Source organism: Ambystoma mexicanum, chromosome 2q, assembly GCF_040938575.1.
Source record: "Ambystoma mexicanum isolate Mex_15411 chromosome 2q, UKY_AmexF1_1, whole genome shotgun sequence".
Taxonomy (NCBI): Eukaryota; Metazoa; Chordata; class Amphibia; order Caudata; family Ambystomatidae; genus Ambystoma; species Ambystoma mexicanum.
Window position 1 is genome coordinate 540261940 of NC_090924.1, and position 16914 is coordinate 540278853.

General features: G+C 43.7%; 1 protein-coding gene across 2 annotated transcripts in view; it reads right to left on the reverse strand.

The window, feature by feature from the left end:
- The window catches only part of DLEC1 (DLEC1 cilia and flagella associated protein), a 1790999-nt gene that overhangs the window by 1035769 nt on the left and 738316 nt on the right, over positions 1-16914 (reverse strand). For both annotated transcript variants that reach the window (XM_069647686.1, XM_069647685.1), the window contains exon 16: positions 3686-3744. In XM_069647686.1, the coding sequence (XP_069503787.1) occupies positions 3686-3744 (59 nt within the window). The remainder of the gene's footprint in view (positions 1-3685; positions 3745-16914) is intronic.

The following is a 16914-nucleotide window of genomic DNA, read 5'->3' on the forward strand; positions in this document are numbered from 1 at the left end:
GCAGTGTCCACCTATCTGGGGAAACTCTGTCCAATCACCCCCTTGAACTGGGATATCTTGTGTGGCATCATGCATGCTCTATGAGTTACACATAATTGCGTAAGTTGCAACCTGGCATTTCGGGATACTCTTCTGGTATATAGCAGTGCATTAAACCACTCCACATCCGTAAATGCGCTGCCCAGGTACACTTCCCACTTAGCTCGCACCTTGAGTTCTGTTGTGTTCAATCTACTCAACAGTAACTTGTAGAGACTAGAAATGGCGTGACCTCCATCCGACAGATCGTACACTGATTTCAGCAATGAACCACCTTCCTTACCCTCCCAGAATCCTGGCCATCTCACCCCAATCGCCTTTATCAAGCCCACAAACATTAAAAACGTACGCCTATGGATATCATGTTCGCCTACAAACTCCGGGAATCCTATCAATGCTCCATCCTTCAGTAGGTCCCCCAGATATATTACTCCATTAGTCTACCAGTATGTTCTAATCATATGCATGTCATTACCATGCTTCCTATAAACCGCGGCTAGGGGTATATTTATGGAGTATGGGTCCACTATGCCAAGGAGCCTCCAGGCCCTATGCCAAAGCCTTCTGCCCAGTGTTGGCAGAATTTATTTGGTCTCAGGTCCGCCCCTGTACCCACAATATCTTCAGGTGATATGGTCTAGCTGTTGCTTGCAAGAGTTGTGTGTCTAGTTGGGCCTCGTCAGCCAGCCAGCTCATCACAAATTGCAACTGCCCAGCCAGATAATACGATTCAAAGTGCAGTAATTTAATCCCTCATGTTTATAGTCCTTGCAAAGTGTGTTCAGCGCTATCCTGCTTCTCTCCCCACTCCCATATAAATGCTCTAACCTTGGAGTCTAGTGTGCAAAAGAACGTCATAGGGATGTCATAGGGTACATTCACAAAGTGGTACAGCTGGAGAGGGAGCACCACCATCTTGAGTAGGGCTACTCTCCCCATCACAGATAGGGGTAACTTTGTCCAGAAGTCCATGGACTTGTCTATCCGCTTGAAAGCTTCTACTTTGTTCTTTTCATGTGAAGTTTGAAAGTCGCACCATATGTTCACTCCGAGGTAATGAAAGGGGTCTGCCGCCCACCTCTGCTCCATATTTGGTACCATTCCCATTCCAGCCCCGCTAGGCCTACCCGTGGAAATATGCACGATTTGTCACCGCTTATGGTTATACCAGAGTTCTGAAAAAATTATCCAAAACCTCAAGTATCTATGGTAAATACATTTCTGAGTTTTGCACATAAAGTAACATGTTGTCTGTATACAATGAGAGAACGTTTGTTGTCCCATCCACTGGTACACCTGCTCCTACACATTCCCTTCTCAGGAACTCTGCAAGGGGCTCCAGGGCTAGAATGAACAGCATCAGGGACAGTGGGCATTCATGTTTTGGTCCCTTGTTTTGGTCTTGTTTTGGTCCCTTTCTCAAGTGCAATTTGTCTGATATTTGTTTTCCGGTTCTCACTCTGGCCAAATACATTGCCACCCAGCAACACACCAATGTCTCCTCCTCAATCACAGAGCACCTCTTTTCCGTATCGCTTAGTGCTTTAGAAGCAAAAGCAATGGGCACCTTTTTTTTTTCTTGGCATCTGCTCAGTACTGTGCCCAAACCTCTCAAACTTGCATCTACCGTCAGCATTGTCTTAGCTCCCACCTCAAACCTATGTAAGGTTGGAGCTTTCATTATCGGTTCCTTTATGGCCTTGAATGCTTCTACCATCCAGTCCAACAACTCCAACTCCTTCTCCTTCTTCAACGCTTCCCTCGAATCTGCTGTCTTTTCAGAAAGGTTTGTGACAAACTTTGCATGAAACTGCACGAGTCATAAAAACCACCTGAACTGTTCATTATTTTCCAGCCTACACCCCTCCTTTATCGCTTTAACCAACTCTGGATCGTATCCAGTGAAAAACTGCCACAGTAATCCTGCGGCCGTAAAAGCAGCCATTTAAAATCCACTTTTAAACGCAGATCTATGTGGGGTTTGGGTTGGAGGTAATACTTTAAGGTAAGGGAGAGTATGGGGGGCTCTCCCCCACATATACATGCGTTTAAAAGTGAATTTTAAACAGCAGCTTTTTCAGCCGCGGGATTATTTCAGGCAAGATTTTCACATAGAACCCTCTGGATTAGGTTTGGACCCTTCTCCAGTCACTACATGCCACAGATATGTGACTTCTTTTACTTTTCCTTCTTCACCGTCAGCCCTGCCTCCCACAATGTTGCCAAAGCCTGCACCAACAATCTGTCTTGATCTTCCTCTTCCCACATACACACCAATATGTCGTCTTGGAAGTAATGTATGATCTGGATCCCCTTAAACAAATGTTCAATAATCCTCTGGAAAACAACACTTGTGGATCCCAGATCGAACGTCATGCACCTGTATCTGTACGCGCCCAATGGCATTATAAATGATGTAACAGGTCTTGATTTTGGGTGTAGATCCACCTGGTGGTATGCAGACGACAGGTCTATCATCTAAAACCATCTTACTTTACCCATAGTTGTAAGCATGTTGTTAGGGTTCGGAAGAGGATACCGATCCACCCACAATTGTGGCTGTTAGTGGAAGGTAGGCTGCCAATGGCTACCAAAATCAGCAGAGAAGGATTGCTGGCGGTTTTCTTCCATGTTGCAAGTTCTATATGAACCTTGTTGGCAAAGGTACAGGGAGTATTAAGTGAAGTTGCTTCCTCGCTTCTTCTGTTAAGTGGAAGCCATGCTGGCTAGATCGGACAGGAGCAGGAGGGGAAAGAACTAGAGATCAGCTGTTTATATTGAATACCAGAATTACTGATATTTGGGGAATACGATTATAGCTAATAAAACTCTTATCAGTACAACTCTGAGGTGAGACTAAGATCGGTAAAAACCTGTGCTGTCACAATCCTCTGGTTGTTTACATAACCATACCTGCCCTTTCTCCCTTGAGGTACAGATATTCTATGTGAACACCGCAGGGCCGGACTCCCACTTTATCTACATCTAGGGATAAACTGAGGCATAGCCATCTCATGTTTGGAGGAGAGAAAAGGTGGGAGGTTCTCTACTAACGCCACTCTACTGTATACCCACACTTTCTGTCGAAATTAGCATTTGGAACGAGATTCACGAGGGCCGTTAAATGTCCCTGCCACCGTTACTGGCCAGTAAAGTCCCCTCACCCCTCATGCTTCAGGTGGGATGCTTAAGCATTGCCTTCCTAAGAACTGTGACACCATAAGGATGATTCCTGCAACCTCATCCGCTGTGATGCCACAGAACTCCCCACGATAGTTTGCTGCAAGGTGGAATATACAGTTGCAGGGCGTTTATCATGCATCAGATTTGTACGTACACTTCATCGTTCCCCTTCTCCCACAGGTGGTGACTCTGAGCCGAGCACCCAGCAGACATAGGGGTCCATGCAGACAGTCTGCGAGAATGAAGGACCAGATAATAAAGTACAGCATGTTAGATGATTCTAGGCATTAAACTGCAGTGCTTTGCTGCACTAGTCTCGCACTGCAGGTCACGTGGCACGCCATCAGTGGGAAAAGCATTTCCAGATGGGAAGTTCTGCAGAATGCTGCGTTCGGGTAACCGTAATTATGCAAAACATCCAAGTCCATAGATCTGGACCAGGAATGGCCGAGTATTCACTTACCTGGGTGGCTCTGGGATGTCACTCACTATCATGTGAAGAACACTGTGAAAGTTCTTAAGCTGCAAAAAAAGACAGATGACTCAATGAACACTTTAAAACAGATTCAGGTGTGCATGTTTGCTTAGTTAGCAACGAACTGTACTTAGTGCAGAACACAGTGGCGTGTTTCATATGGCAGCCAAAGTCGCAAACAGAGCTTTGCACGATTTGGTCATGGTTTACGAGCATTGATCATGTTACACATTACACAAACTATTATTTAAATGTCGCAGCCCACGCGACTTAACAAAATAATATTTGAGTGATAGATATTTAACGTATCCGCTGGGAATGCATGTTACACGTATAGAGAGTTCTAGACATGATTACAAACATACCATAATTCAGACATCAAAATTCACGAAACGTCAACTTCCATTCCCCCAAACAAAAGGAACTCAGAACATAAATTACTGGATGTACATATCCAATTATAATATTCAGTGTGTACACCCCCACACCCCCGCTCTACAAACCCAGTAATCTACAGTGTTGCGTCTACGTCGGCCTTTCTTTATGTGGAGTTCGCACGCCTTCGGTTACTCGAGAAGTGACCAGGTAGATTTTGGCTGCATTCCTGGAGGAGTCATGCTTCTAGTGGTGCGCTCTGCCTGTACGGATAGGTACTTCCTTATTTGGCCGCTTGTCGGGGAGGGCCATTGTGATCACCACTGAACGAACACATGACGTCCTTTAAAACACTATAAACTATATGCCCGGGGACCAATTCCGTTGGTGACGGTGCGGTACAAATACCTTTAACATTAGCATTAACAACATTAACATGTCAATACAACAGTAACACTATTGTAATTCGAAGCGGTACTGGACACTCACCATCTGAAGAGCAGAAAGAAAATTGACAGAATGCTGGGTCCTTTGGGCTTGAACTGTCGCCGAGATGTTTATGATGTCACCTGGTTACGATTATTAGGGAACTGCGTAGGAGGCGTGCAAATGGAGCCCTCGCATAGCAATGCCTAGTCGCTGATTGGTTAAACTGTGAGATTGACCTCATGGTCTCACGGTGGCTCCCTCTTCCCTGCTGTGCAGGCGTACCTATCTACCCCGCTGCCGCTAGGCTCTGCCCGTCCCCCGTTTTCTCTTTGTAATCGCGGCCTGTTCTGCTTTAGACCTCGTTAATGGCTACAGGGCGTCGCCCGGGCCTGTAACGTGGCCCAGCTGTTAGCTAACAGTAAAGCCCCGGCCTCACGGTTTATTGTTAAAATAAGATGTGCCTCACTCTTGCCATAAAACTATATATCATCTGGAATATACAAAGAGATCAGAATAAGGTAAATCGCTGGCTGTCATCACCGCTGAGATGGGATAATACCGCCCAGTCTAACCGGGTCACATTGGAGGCCTCTTGCCAGGAACACAAGACAAGTCTGATAGTTAATCTTCATCCATATGGACTATAACGGCCATATTTCAGGGACAGGTTTGTTTCCCCATAAATCACATGTGGGGCTCCCTCTAACCATGTCGCGTTTTCTGACATGCTCTGTGGCTGGTGTGACCCCGTGGAGTACCCATCTCTTGTTGCTGAGGGCCTCTGATAGCCATTTAGTAAAGACATGGATCTCCCCTGGGGCTCTCCCCAGAGGAATGATTCCATTTCAACGTGTCTGTCAAGGGACTCGCGATGGCCCAGTGAAGCCACGTATTGCACAACAGATTCAAAACATGAGACACAATATGATCCAGCAGAGACACATGTGGATGCCTATCTCCCAGGCTATAGGAGGCTGGAGGTGCAGAGAGGTGACATGGCGGTTTTAGAAATAGTGGGAGAGTGAGCAGGTCACCAAAGAAGGCAGTCCCATTTTAGAAGGTGAAGATCTCACATCAAAGTTTTGACTGACACAGAATTTAAGTGGGAGTAAATTAGCAATATATTTTTTAGCAGATCGTAGTGGACGACTCCATGCTCAGACTCGCTCACGAATATTTGCGGGTCACCCTTTTGAAAATTCCGTGACCAGAGAAGGATCAATCGTGAAGGAAAGAGGACAAACTTTACAAAACCACCCGCTACTTTGTAAACGCCCCTTCCCTTCTCCAGAGTACCCTCATGGCTGCCTTTCCCACTGCCTTCCCCTCTATCATCCTCACTTGATTTCCTTTCTGGGGAAATACAGTGTTCTGCAGCAGCTTTCTTGCCCCACGCATATTGTTGGGAAAAAGTTGGCCACATCATTTTTTTCAAATGTCACTGCGAGTTCTGCCCACACTAAACATAGAAACATAGAAACATAGTTACCTGTTTAGAGTTTAAACAATTCCCACTGACAGGCCCAGGTAGAGTATGCTAAAGGGTGCTATTGGGGTAGTGCCCCCCTCCCTCACACAGGTTTTCAACCATGGGAGAACCCCAAAACTGCACAGAGCGGGGCCCTGAAAACATGTGAAAGTTCAAGGGACATCAAACCACTCCAAGTTGGGTAGATAGAGTTTCTATCAAACGAGTTCTCCCTTGACCGTAATGGTAGACAGCCTGAATGAAGAGGGAGAAATAAGGAGCCATGCCCGTGACATCATGATGTATCACTTGAGGAAAAGCAGGAAGCGGTGTGGCAAATGCATGGAGAGTTAAGAGACGGGGACAGGAGTAAGCTGGGCATGACACAGGGGCAAAGTCAAGTAGCAAAAAAAAAAATCTTATTTAAGAGTTTGTTTTCAAATAAAGAATTTGCATCAATGTGTCATGAGACTGGGTCAGGGGTCGGAAACGGTTTGTTACCTGGTCTTCTGTATATTTTTGTGTTCCACGAGTCAGGGTGTCTCCAGACTCATCGTAGCCAGCTCCTGTGAATTTTTTGAAAGATGATTTATAACCTCAACCTTTTTTGATCTGTTTGAAAGTGAATTTAAACATGTGGTGCCCACTTACTTACCTTCCTGCTCTTGTTCTTCCTTTTTGAGACACACGTGAGTGGAGGCACACAGTGATAGAGATTGTAATTTAACTCATACGACAATTTTAAACAACATAATGTCCTTTGAAGATATCGAAGGTCTTTCATCCAAATGCGCAGAAACCCTAGGGTTTTCCACAGAGGAGGCGGCAGCCATTCTAGAACTGATTAGTGAAACAAGCATTGGCACACACTCCACCACAACTAAAGACCCGGCTAAACGCATTAAACAACTTGAATACTTGATACGGAAGGAGATAAACCGCAAACTACATGCGATCACTCTAGGCCGCTATTTCAAGAATCAACGTATACCAAGAGGGTTACGGATCCAACTTCGCCCAACACTTTGCAAGGAAAGCAAAGAATTTGTACGGAAATGGGAGGCTATTTTGAATAAGTGTTCCCTTGACCTGATTTTATTAACCATACAGGAATTATCAAAAAATTTGGTTACACTAAACACTGAAATTCAGGAAATTGAGAAAGAACTTGTAGGTTCACTAGGAAAAGAAGAATACGATATCATTCTAACTGACATCAATGCGAAACTGGAAGACTACAAGAACGAGTTGGAACAGAAGAAGGTGAAGAAGTTTAAAAGGGACACATATGATTATATTAATGAAGAGGTTTATACATGGATGGAGAAGTATGGCCCGATAGCACCAAAGAAACTCCACAGGTATCCATCAGATAACACTTCCAGCTCCGATTCAGACGCACAGAGGGAGACCGAGGTCCCGACAGAACAAGCATCGAGCGATCCCAACCAAACAGCCAGCCCGTCCACACGCACATCTACGACTGGACCTTTTTTAGGAGCTCGCCCAAAAGAACCCGCAGGGGGAGGAGGAAATCTAAAAAACAAACCACAAACAAGATTACAACTGAGGAAAACCTAGTCATAAATATATCTCATAAAACTCTGAATAAAACTGAAGAGGATACCCTACAAAAGGGTTTGAGTTTTGTACCCACTTACAGTACCACTCTATTTAATACCAAGATTGAGTTGTACAAATTCATAAGAAAACTTAAATTGAAAGTATTCTTTGAGGAGTTAGAACCATACGAGAACACCTCGGATGCCCCAGATTTTCAAGAATTCAGAACTAAGAGTGGCTTCATACCACCAATCTCAGTACCATCAATTGATATTTTTCAAAAACTTGTTACTCGAGACATTGAACGGATCAGTTATAAAACTCCACCGCATAGAAACATGAAACCTCATGAAATGAAAATCATCAGAGATTTATATTGCGATAAGGATATCACCATACGCCCAGCTGATAAGGGAGGCGCCCTAGTCATCATGAACACTACAGATTATAACATTGAATGCATCAGACAACTGCAAGATCGGACCATTTATGCACCTTTAGACCAAGACCCCACTCTTTCTATCAAATTGAACCTTGAGATGTTGTTGGATAAAGCCATGGAATTAGACTGGATAAATGAACACACCTATAAATTCCTCAACAACCCACACCCAAGGGTTCCCAATTTCTATACGTTGCCCAAAATTCATAAGGATCTTGTTAAACCACCGGGGAGACCTATTGTTGCTGGAATGAGTAGCATCAATCAACCATTGGGAGTGTATATTGACTTTTTTCTGCAACCTTTAATACAACAAACTTCCACATACGTTAGAGATACCACACACTTCTTACAGCAACTACACTCTGTTATTTTTGATTGTGATCACCTGATGTTTACCATTGATGTGAAGAGTCTATACACATCTATACCTCATGACCTTGGGATTGAATCAGTTGAATGGCTGCTGTTAAAAGCACCAGAAATTCGAGCACAGAAGGAATTTATACTATCTCTCCTTCACTTTATTTCAGAGAACTCATATTTTCAATTTCAAGACAAATTCTTCCTTCAAGTGTCTGGTACATCAATGGGGGCCACTATGGCACCATCCTATGCGAACTGTTTTATGCATAAGTATGAAATGGACCATATACTGAATAACCAGGTATGGAACAAAAATATACACCTCTGGTTACGGTTCATCGATGATATTTTTGGAATATGGACAGGCACGGATGAGAGCTTCAGTGACTTTTTCACATATCTTAACAACATCGACCAGCGCATCCAGTTCACCAAAGAGACCTCCAGAGACAGAATCACATTCCTTGATGTTCAGATTGAGAAAAAAGACGCCAACTATTCTACTACATTATTTCGAAAAATCACAGATCGCAATAATTTACTTCACCGCCTGAGTTTCCATCAGTCCAGTTTACTCAAAAATCTTCCTTACAGTCAATTGTTGAGAGTTAAAAAGATCGTGAGCGATCCTGAAGACTACTTAGCACAGCAATTGAACATGAGAGAGAAATTTGAAGCACGTGGATACAGAAAGGATGAATTGGATTTGGCAGTCCAGAGGGTTAATTCCCTTGATCGTGACAGCCTATTGAAAAGTACTACTAAACCCAAGAAAGAACTCAAAACTCCAGTATATGTTTCTAAATTTTCCATTCAGAGTTACAAAATAAAGAATTCCATTAAGAAACATTGGAGCATTTTTAAGAATGATGTAAGGGTCCAGAATCTATTTGAACAACTTCCAGTCTTTGCTTATCAAAGGAGCAAAAACCTACGGGATGAACTGGTCCACACGAGACCACCGATGAAAGAACCCATTACTTCACGCACAGGAACATATCCGTGCTTACATTGCATCAATTGTAATTTGGTGATCAAGGGTGACACAATATACCATCCCAGAACAGGCAACAAGATTTTCCTGAAGACATTTGGTACGTGTGATAGTGTGAACATTATATATGGTATAAAATGCCCCTGTGGTAAGTATTATGTAGGACAGTCCACGAGATCAGCAAAGGCACGTTGGAACGAGCACCGTTCGTGCATACGTACATGTAACACCAACTCGGCGGTGGCACGCCACTGGCGTGATGAGAGCCACAACCTGACTCAAATTAGATTTGTCATTCTTGAAGTGTTAAAGAAATCGAATCCCCATGAGGATTTGGGCCTGCGACTCAACCAAAGAGAAACCTTTTGGATAGACAAACTTGGGAGCCTCTACCAAAATGGCCTAAATGAAGAGATTAACTATCACTGTTACATTTGAATCATTGTTTTCCATGCTTGACTTAAGAGGATTATGTTGATACATGAGTGACTAGTACATGATTCCCTTCCTTTACCAATGTACATTTATACCGGGACACTTTGGATGACCTCTCTCTTTAAGGGGGTCATTCATGTCTTTTATTTTAGGATTCAATATGAATTGTTATCACATTAGGATCCAATCACCAATGTTTACACACCATTGTCGCCCTTCCCGAACTTAGGTTTGGGACCCAAGGTAGCGCCTTCCGGGGGCTACCGCATGCGACTGGTGTATTTATGATAAATGTACATGATATATCCACGATTACACTCATTAGTTGTTTATGTAATGGTTTAAATACACATGCTACCCTTGCATGATTTTTTCCATATATCGCAGTGTGTCTTATATGCTTATTAGTATCATTATTATTATTATCATAATGTTTGTTTATTTTATCTATGACATTTTCACTCATTTATACACAATTGTCAGTATGTTTTCTATGTCTATTAGCCTTTTTTTCTCATATTCAATTTTCTGTTTTTTCCTTCTACAATTCTACATTTATCAGTAGCTTTACTGTAAATTCTTTTTTATCTGGATTCCTGGCTTGAATTGCCTGATTGCATGGAGTGCAATCGTCAGTATGTTTTCTATGTCTATCAGCCTTTTTTCTCATATTTAATTTTTGTTTTTTCCTTCTATAATTCCGTAATTATCATCAGCTCTACTGCAAATTCTTTTTTATTTGAATTCTTGGCTTGAATTGTCTGATTGCATAGAGTGTAATCGGCAGTATGTTTTCTATGTCTATCAGCCGTTTTTCTCATATTTAATTTTCGATTTTTTTCCTTCTATAATTCCGTAATTATCATCAGCTCTACTGTAAATTCTTTATTTCTATGATTCTTAGCCTTGATTGCTTGATTGCATAGAGTGCAACTGCCTATCGGCATCGTGTCGATCATTGGACACATTTGGGTCACGTGTTTATATTAGTAAGAGTAACCTTGGGAACGCTGTTCCCTGGCAATGCGGAATGGCGTCCCCTGCTTGACCGCAATCCCAGCCTCAGTACACTCGTAGCTTTACGAGTACAGGTAAGCCTGCAGACCTCTACAACTAGTGTCTATGACAAATTCTGAGACAACCCACTAAAACACATGTTGTTGCACCTACAGATTGAAGAATTGATTTGGTCTGGTTTCCAGACCTTTGATCTTGCGTGAAGTTGTTGTCAACTCCCCGCACATTTTTTCCACGGGCTATCTCGATCCCTTGAGGTAACTTTCCTTTGTTTTTTGATCATGTTCAAATTAACTGTGTTATTTCATTTACACATTATTTATTTTGGCATCTTTTCTTTTCCCTACTGTGTGGCTTCATTCACCTTTTCCATTTACCTTGCAACTCATCGAAAATTGGTATGTTATTTTTATATTGTTTTCACGCATGGTTATATTTTGTAACACTATCACGATTTTGGTTATGTTTTTCAAAACTTGATGCTTTTGGCATAAATGTTCCACAGTTTGTGTAAATTTGACCTGCCCTGATGAAGGAGCTGTATGCTCCGAAATGCATTGGCACTTTATGTCTATAACAATTATGGGATGAGTTAGCCGCGGCCTCACTAAGATTTTATTAGTGACCAACTTGGAATTTTCTTTTTGATAAACGCATATTACTTTTGGATCCGACTAAGAGATTTATTTGGATGAGTTACATTCTGTAAATACAGTGAACATTTACTAGTTGACTCTAATTTTGCAAATTGCACTGCCCTTGGTAGGGCTTATACAGAGAGCGGCTGTGTGGCCAGGTTTGTTACCTGGTCTTCTGTATATTTTTGTGTTCCACGAGTCAGGGTGTCTCCAGACTCATCGTAGCCAGCTCCTGTGAATTTTTTGAAAGATGATTTATAACCTCAACCTTTTTTGATCTGTTTGAAAGTGAATTTAAACATGTGGTGCCCACTTACTTACCTTCCTGCTCAGGGGTCGGAAACCCCTGGATCGCCAGTTATTTCGGATTATGACTCCCATAATCTCTCACCATTGAATATGCTGGCAAGGGCTGATGGTAGTTGTAGTTCAAAACATATGGAGTGTCAAAGGTTGCAGACACCTGTCTTTTTATATCCTGCTTGTCCCAGTGTTAAAGTGACCGTACAGGTGTGATGAAATGACTTCTGCCCCATAGGAATATGAGGATGAGGATGAGTAGTGGGTAAACTGCCTAGTCAGCCCTCACACTTCTACAATCATGAAGGGGAAACTGGCACAGATAAGAGATATAACCTGTTAATTGGTTGCAGGTGTATAAAGGGAGGGAGAGAACAGCTGGGCCAGAGAGCACAGCAATCCAGGGTGGAGCAGGCAACATATGGGCCGCTGAATAGGATGCAGAGAGAAGAAAGCCCCTCAGGGCGTTCCAGGGGCATGGCGTGGGTGACGGCATAGGCCGAACAAACTGGAATGCAAGACAAATGGGTCCACAGACTGGAAAAGTAAACTATTGAATACCGAACAATTTGCCAAGCAGGGGATATGTTTTCGAATAATAATGAAAGGGTCAAAGACCAAAGATGAATTATTGAATACCAAACAATGTGCCAAGCATGAATAAGTTTGAATGCTGAATTATAGAAAAGATATGAGAATATCATATGAATGAAACAGAAAGTGAAGAGCATTTGTGAATAGGACAAAATTAAAGAAACAGCATTTGCAAACCAAGTGGAAAGGTGCAAAAAGCAAAACACTATTGGATAGTGTGGAAGCATGGTGGTAGCCAGAAGAAATACCACGAAGGACAGTGTGTGAGAGTCACATGCTGATAAAGGCAAGAGGCAATTTAAGTGCATCAGAAGAATAATTGGAATTATAACAAAGATGCAAAAAGGAAACCTGTGTTGTCAAGGAAGTCCTCTGAGAAAGTATGAACTGCTGTAAAGTGGCAAGTGTTCTCGGGTGCGTGACCTGTGGTGGGTGGACCATGTGGTCACACAACTCCGCCTAGATCGAGGAATCCTCAGTCTAAAAGTTGTGCAAGTGACGGAAATAAAAGACAAGCCAAACAAGTGTATATGACTGTGAATTTGAAGCCTTGTAGAACTGTGCTGAACTTGGTGAAGGGATCCCCGAGACCATTTTGTGGAACGGTTTTGAACTTCGGGAAAGGAAGCCAGAGGCCATTTGTGTTGGAACTGTTTGAACTTGTGGAGGAGAACTAAGAACAAGCCTGGAGCTGGAAGAAGCTCAGAACTTTAGTTTGAACAGTTATGTTGGTTGCTGACATCCCTACACAATGTTTAGCTTTAGTGTGAGGAAAGTGTAGGTTTCGGACACAGACAGACTTTTAAGTTGAACTTACTGACTCAGACTATCCTTAGTTTATTTAGGTAGGGAAATCCCACCTTACCATAAGGCTAGTTAGGCCTTACACCATCCTGACATTTAAGTTAATAAAGACCTTTTGTTTGAACTCTGAATCTATTGTCTGTGTCTTGCTTCATGATGCTGTCACCCCCGCCCCCAACAAAACACCATCCCCATGACCCCCACCACTCCAACTAGAATGCACTTACCTGGGCAGCAGGTGTGCAAGCAGGGGGAGGAGTGAGCTTGAAGGCAGGCTGGCTGGCGAGGTGGCGTGCAGGCGGGCCTCTTCTGAACTTGTACTCTGGCAAGGCTGAAATCCTTTCTAGCAATAAGTCTTTAACCCACGCCAGGCGCAGTGCTGGCCCTATATTGGTGCAGCACAAGCACTACGTCACTCGTAAGAGCCATGGAGTGCATGCCCTGAACCAATGGAGCGTCAGTATTTTTCCCCGACCCGGCAAGGCAAACAAAGACTTTCCTAATGGAGGATTGCCATTGCTGCTTGTGGGCCGCCCTCCATTAGGAAAATATTTGACCCGGGAAGGCCAGAAAAAACAAGGAAAGAAAGAGAGGTACTTGGAAAAGCAAGATGGTGGAAACCTTCCCCAACAGTGCTGATGTCCTGCATACTAATCTAACCCCTTGTCTTTTTTGGACCCATAGCATCAAAGACCCTTTTGAAGGTGTGCTCTTTGATGCCTGTTTACCAATATAGTTCCTGCTGAGGGGCTGTCCTCCTGGAGAGAGGTGTTACCCAACCTCAAAAAGGACCAAGAGAGGGACAGCCCTCACTGGCTATTTTTCTGGGTGCAGCAGAGACAGCCAGTCTAGGGACAATGCACACAGCCTGTCCACAGCTGGCCCGGGCTCACATGGTCGACATATGTGGCCTTTGAACCTGCTCTGTGCCACTGGAGAGCAGGGGCTGCTGATTAGGAGACCGATGCAGCAGGGTGCATGGCTCACTATGCTTTTGGCATGGAGCTTAACAAAAAGGGAGGTTTGGGTTACAGACCACTGTTTTCTGAGATGGAATTACCTGCATCATTTTATCAAATAATAAAAATGTTAAAAATGCGAGTGCTTCTACACCCTGGCCAAATGGGATTTCCTCACAACAGGTAGCGGCATTTACACACAGGACGCTACTATACACTTAAGTGCAGAAAGGAGTAATTTTACTTTACATTATTCTATTCTATTTGTAATGCGCAACAAGGACCCTGAGGTTTACAGGCGCACATAAACTGAGACAGAGCACACAAGATAGACAAACAAGTGGACCATTCTTGGGAGGAGAGAGGTACACGTCTAGAAACACTGAACCTGGATCTAAGGTTCATAGCAGTCATCAAATAAATAACAGGTTTTAAGCCTCTTTCTGAAAACTACTGTTGAGCCCGTTTCTCTAAGGTCGGGCGGAAGGGCAGTCCATGCCCTGGGTGAGGCTATAGCAATCGCACAGTTCATATCCTTGCAGGATTTGCAGACTGGCATCTTCAGCTGATTGGTATTGTTTGACCTGAGGAGCCTTACACTAGGTTTCTCAGACAAAACCTCACTCAAGTAAACTGGCACTGATCCGGCACAGCATTTGTGGGTGATTAAAAGCAGACGATATTGAATCCTGGCCTCCACTGGGAGCCAGTGTAAACCACTTCTGGCGTCCAAGATTTGATCTTTCCGCTTAGGTCCGGCGACAACTCTCACTGCACTATTTTGAATTACTTGGAGGCGGTTGCATTCTGATTTGGGGATGCCAACTAGCAAACTACTGCAGTAGTCTATCTTTGACCCCAAAATAGGCCTTGCTATTATTTCAGAGTTCTTTTGCAAAATGAATGGCCAGAGGTGAGCCAGCAGCTTATATACTAGGCTGATGAAGAAACTAGACTGCTCACATGAGTTTTCATGTTCAAGTTCTGGTCTAGTAAGTTCTGGTCTAGTACGACACCTAGTGTTTTCACTTTCTTCTTTGTCATGATATCACACCATGCGATAGAAAAACACTCATAGTCAGGTCCTAACTTCCTTATTTTATTCTCAGTCCCTACTACCATCAGCTCTGTTTTTTCTTTGTTAAGTGCTAGCCCATTTTGGATCATCCAAGTCTGTATTAGGTCATAGACCTTGTTAATGGTACTTTCATCCTCCAGAACTATACCTGTTAGCTGGATGACACATTGAGTGTCATCTGCAAAATTAGTAAAAGCCACACCATTTTTCTCGAGAAGGTTAAAAAAAGGAAGACAAACAAGCACTCTGTGGTACACCATATGCTGAAGGAACTGGTATAGCTTTGGTGTCCTTACTGCACATTATACACCATCTATCACTCAGGAAAGAGATGATCCAGGGAGCAGAGTTATCTGAGAAGTGAACCACTTCCTTCAAACTAGTGACCAATAGAGCATTTTCCACCAGGTCCAAAGCTGCGGACAGATCCAACAGCATGAGCAAGGTGGTTTGACCTTTATCCATGGAGTCTAGTAACCTGGATTTAAGGTCCAGTAATGCTGTTTCCGTTCCATGACCCTGCCTAAAACCTGATTGCCATTTATTTAAAATCATGTGTTCATTCAAATGAGCGGATATCTGGATGTAAGCCACGTGATCTACATTTTAAAAAAGAAATGGAGTTTTGATGATAGGCCAGTAATTGGCTGCCGCATTAGGACACAGTCCCGTTTTCTTTAATAATGGGGTGATCCAGGCATTCTTAAGCCCCCCCTGGCACATGATGTTCCGCAGATGAGGCATTACCAAATGTCTACAAGGCACTGATAAGGATAGGGGAGCAGGACTTTATAATTATTGCCTGGCAGGGATCCCCTTTACAGCTTGTAGGGTTAAGGTGGTGTTCCGCTCAACTGGTATCCACAGGGACACCACCCAGCCATGTTACTCGCTGGTATGCTTCTCAGCTTTGCCCTGATGTGGTCTGCAGGGAAGGTTCTGCATGAAAATACAGGAGGACTGTGTTCAAGACTGACCGACTGGGCTAAGTAGCCTCCCTCCACCCCCGTATGATTTCAGTCGCTCTGGCGCCCTCTCATCACCTGGTGGTAGAATTAGGCGTGCTCTCCGTCCTGCCTTCTTTGCAGGGGCGCGTTGTCTTTCATGGGCGAGTGTGTGGTCCAGTTACTTCACTGACGCCGTCCCGTTTGATATTTTTCAGGTAGGTCTTATTGCTGTTCTTTAGTTTTGTTGCTATCCTGCATGCCTTTCTTTGTTTAAAATGTCTCTTTTTTCTCCCTTAGGTATGCAGAGCTTCAGCGCGGCAAAATGGCTTGGTTGAGCCCCACTGGTAAATGATGGCGCATTAAGAGCGCTAAAATGCGGTAAGTAAGCGCTATGCGCATCGCTGCGAAGTCTTGCCTTTGCTAACCTGTGTTTTCCTTCCTTGTAGGTCGCGGTGTTCTTCAGCGCGAGTGGAATGTCCGGAGTGGTGCCAGCCGAGAGGCGACCAGCCAGGTAAGCCTTTTGAGCAGTTCGTAATTTGTAAATGTCTCTACTGCTTTCTTTAATGTTGCCTCTATCTTCCTCTTTCAGGTCGTTCTATCCGAGAGACGCGCAGATTCGAGGAAGCTGTTCTCAGGAGCTGCAAGTGTTTAAAGATGAAGACTGCAGGTAAGATGCTGCTGCTAATGATGTTCCTTTTGTCTCCTTGCAGGTTCTGCTTCTCGGAGGTTCGAGGGAATAGCTGGACACGGTGAGCATCACGTTGCAAGCTGCAAAGTAACGCAAAGCGTGTTGTCTTGCTCGGGTGTG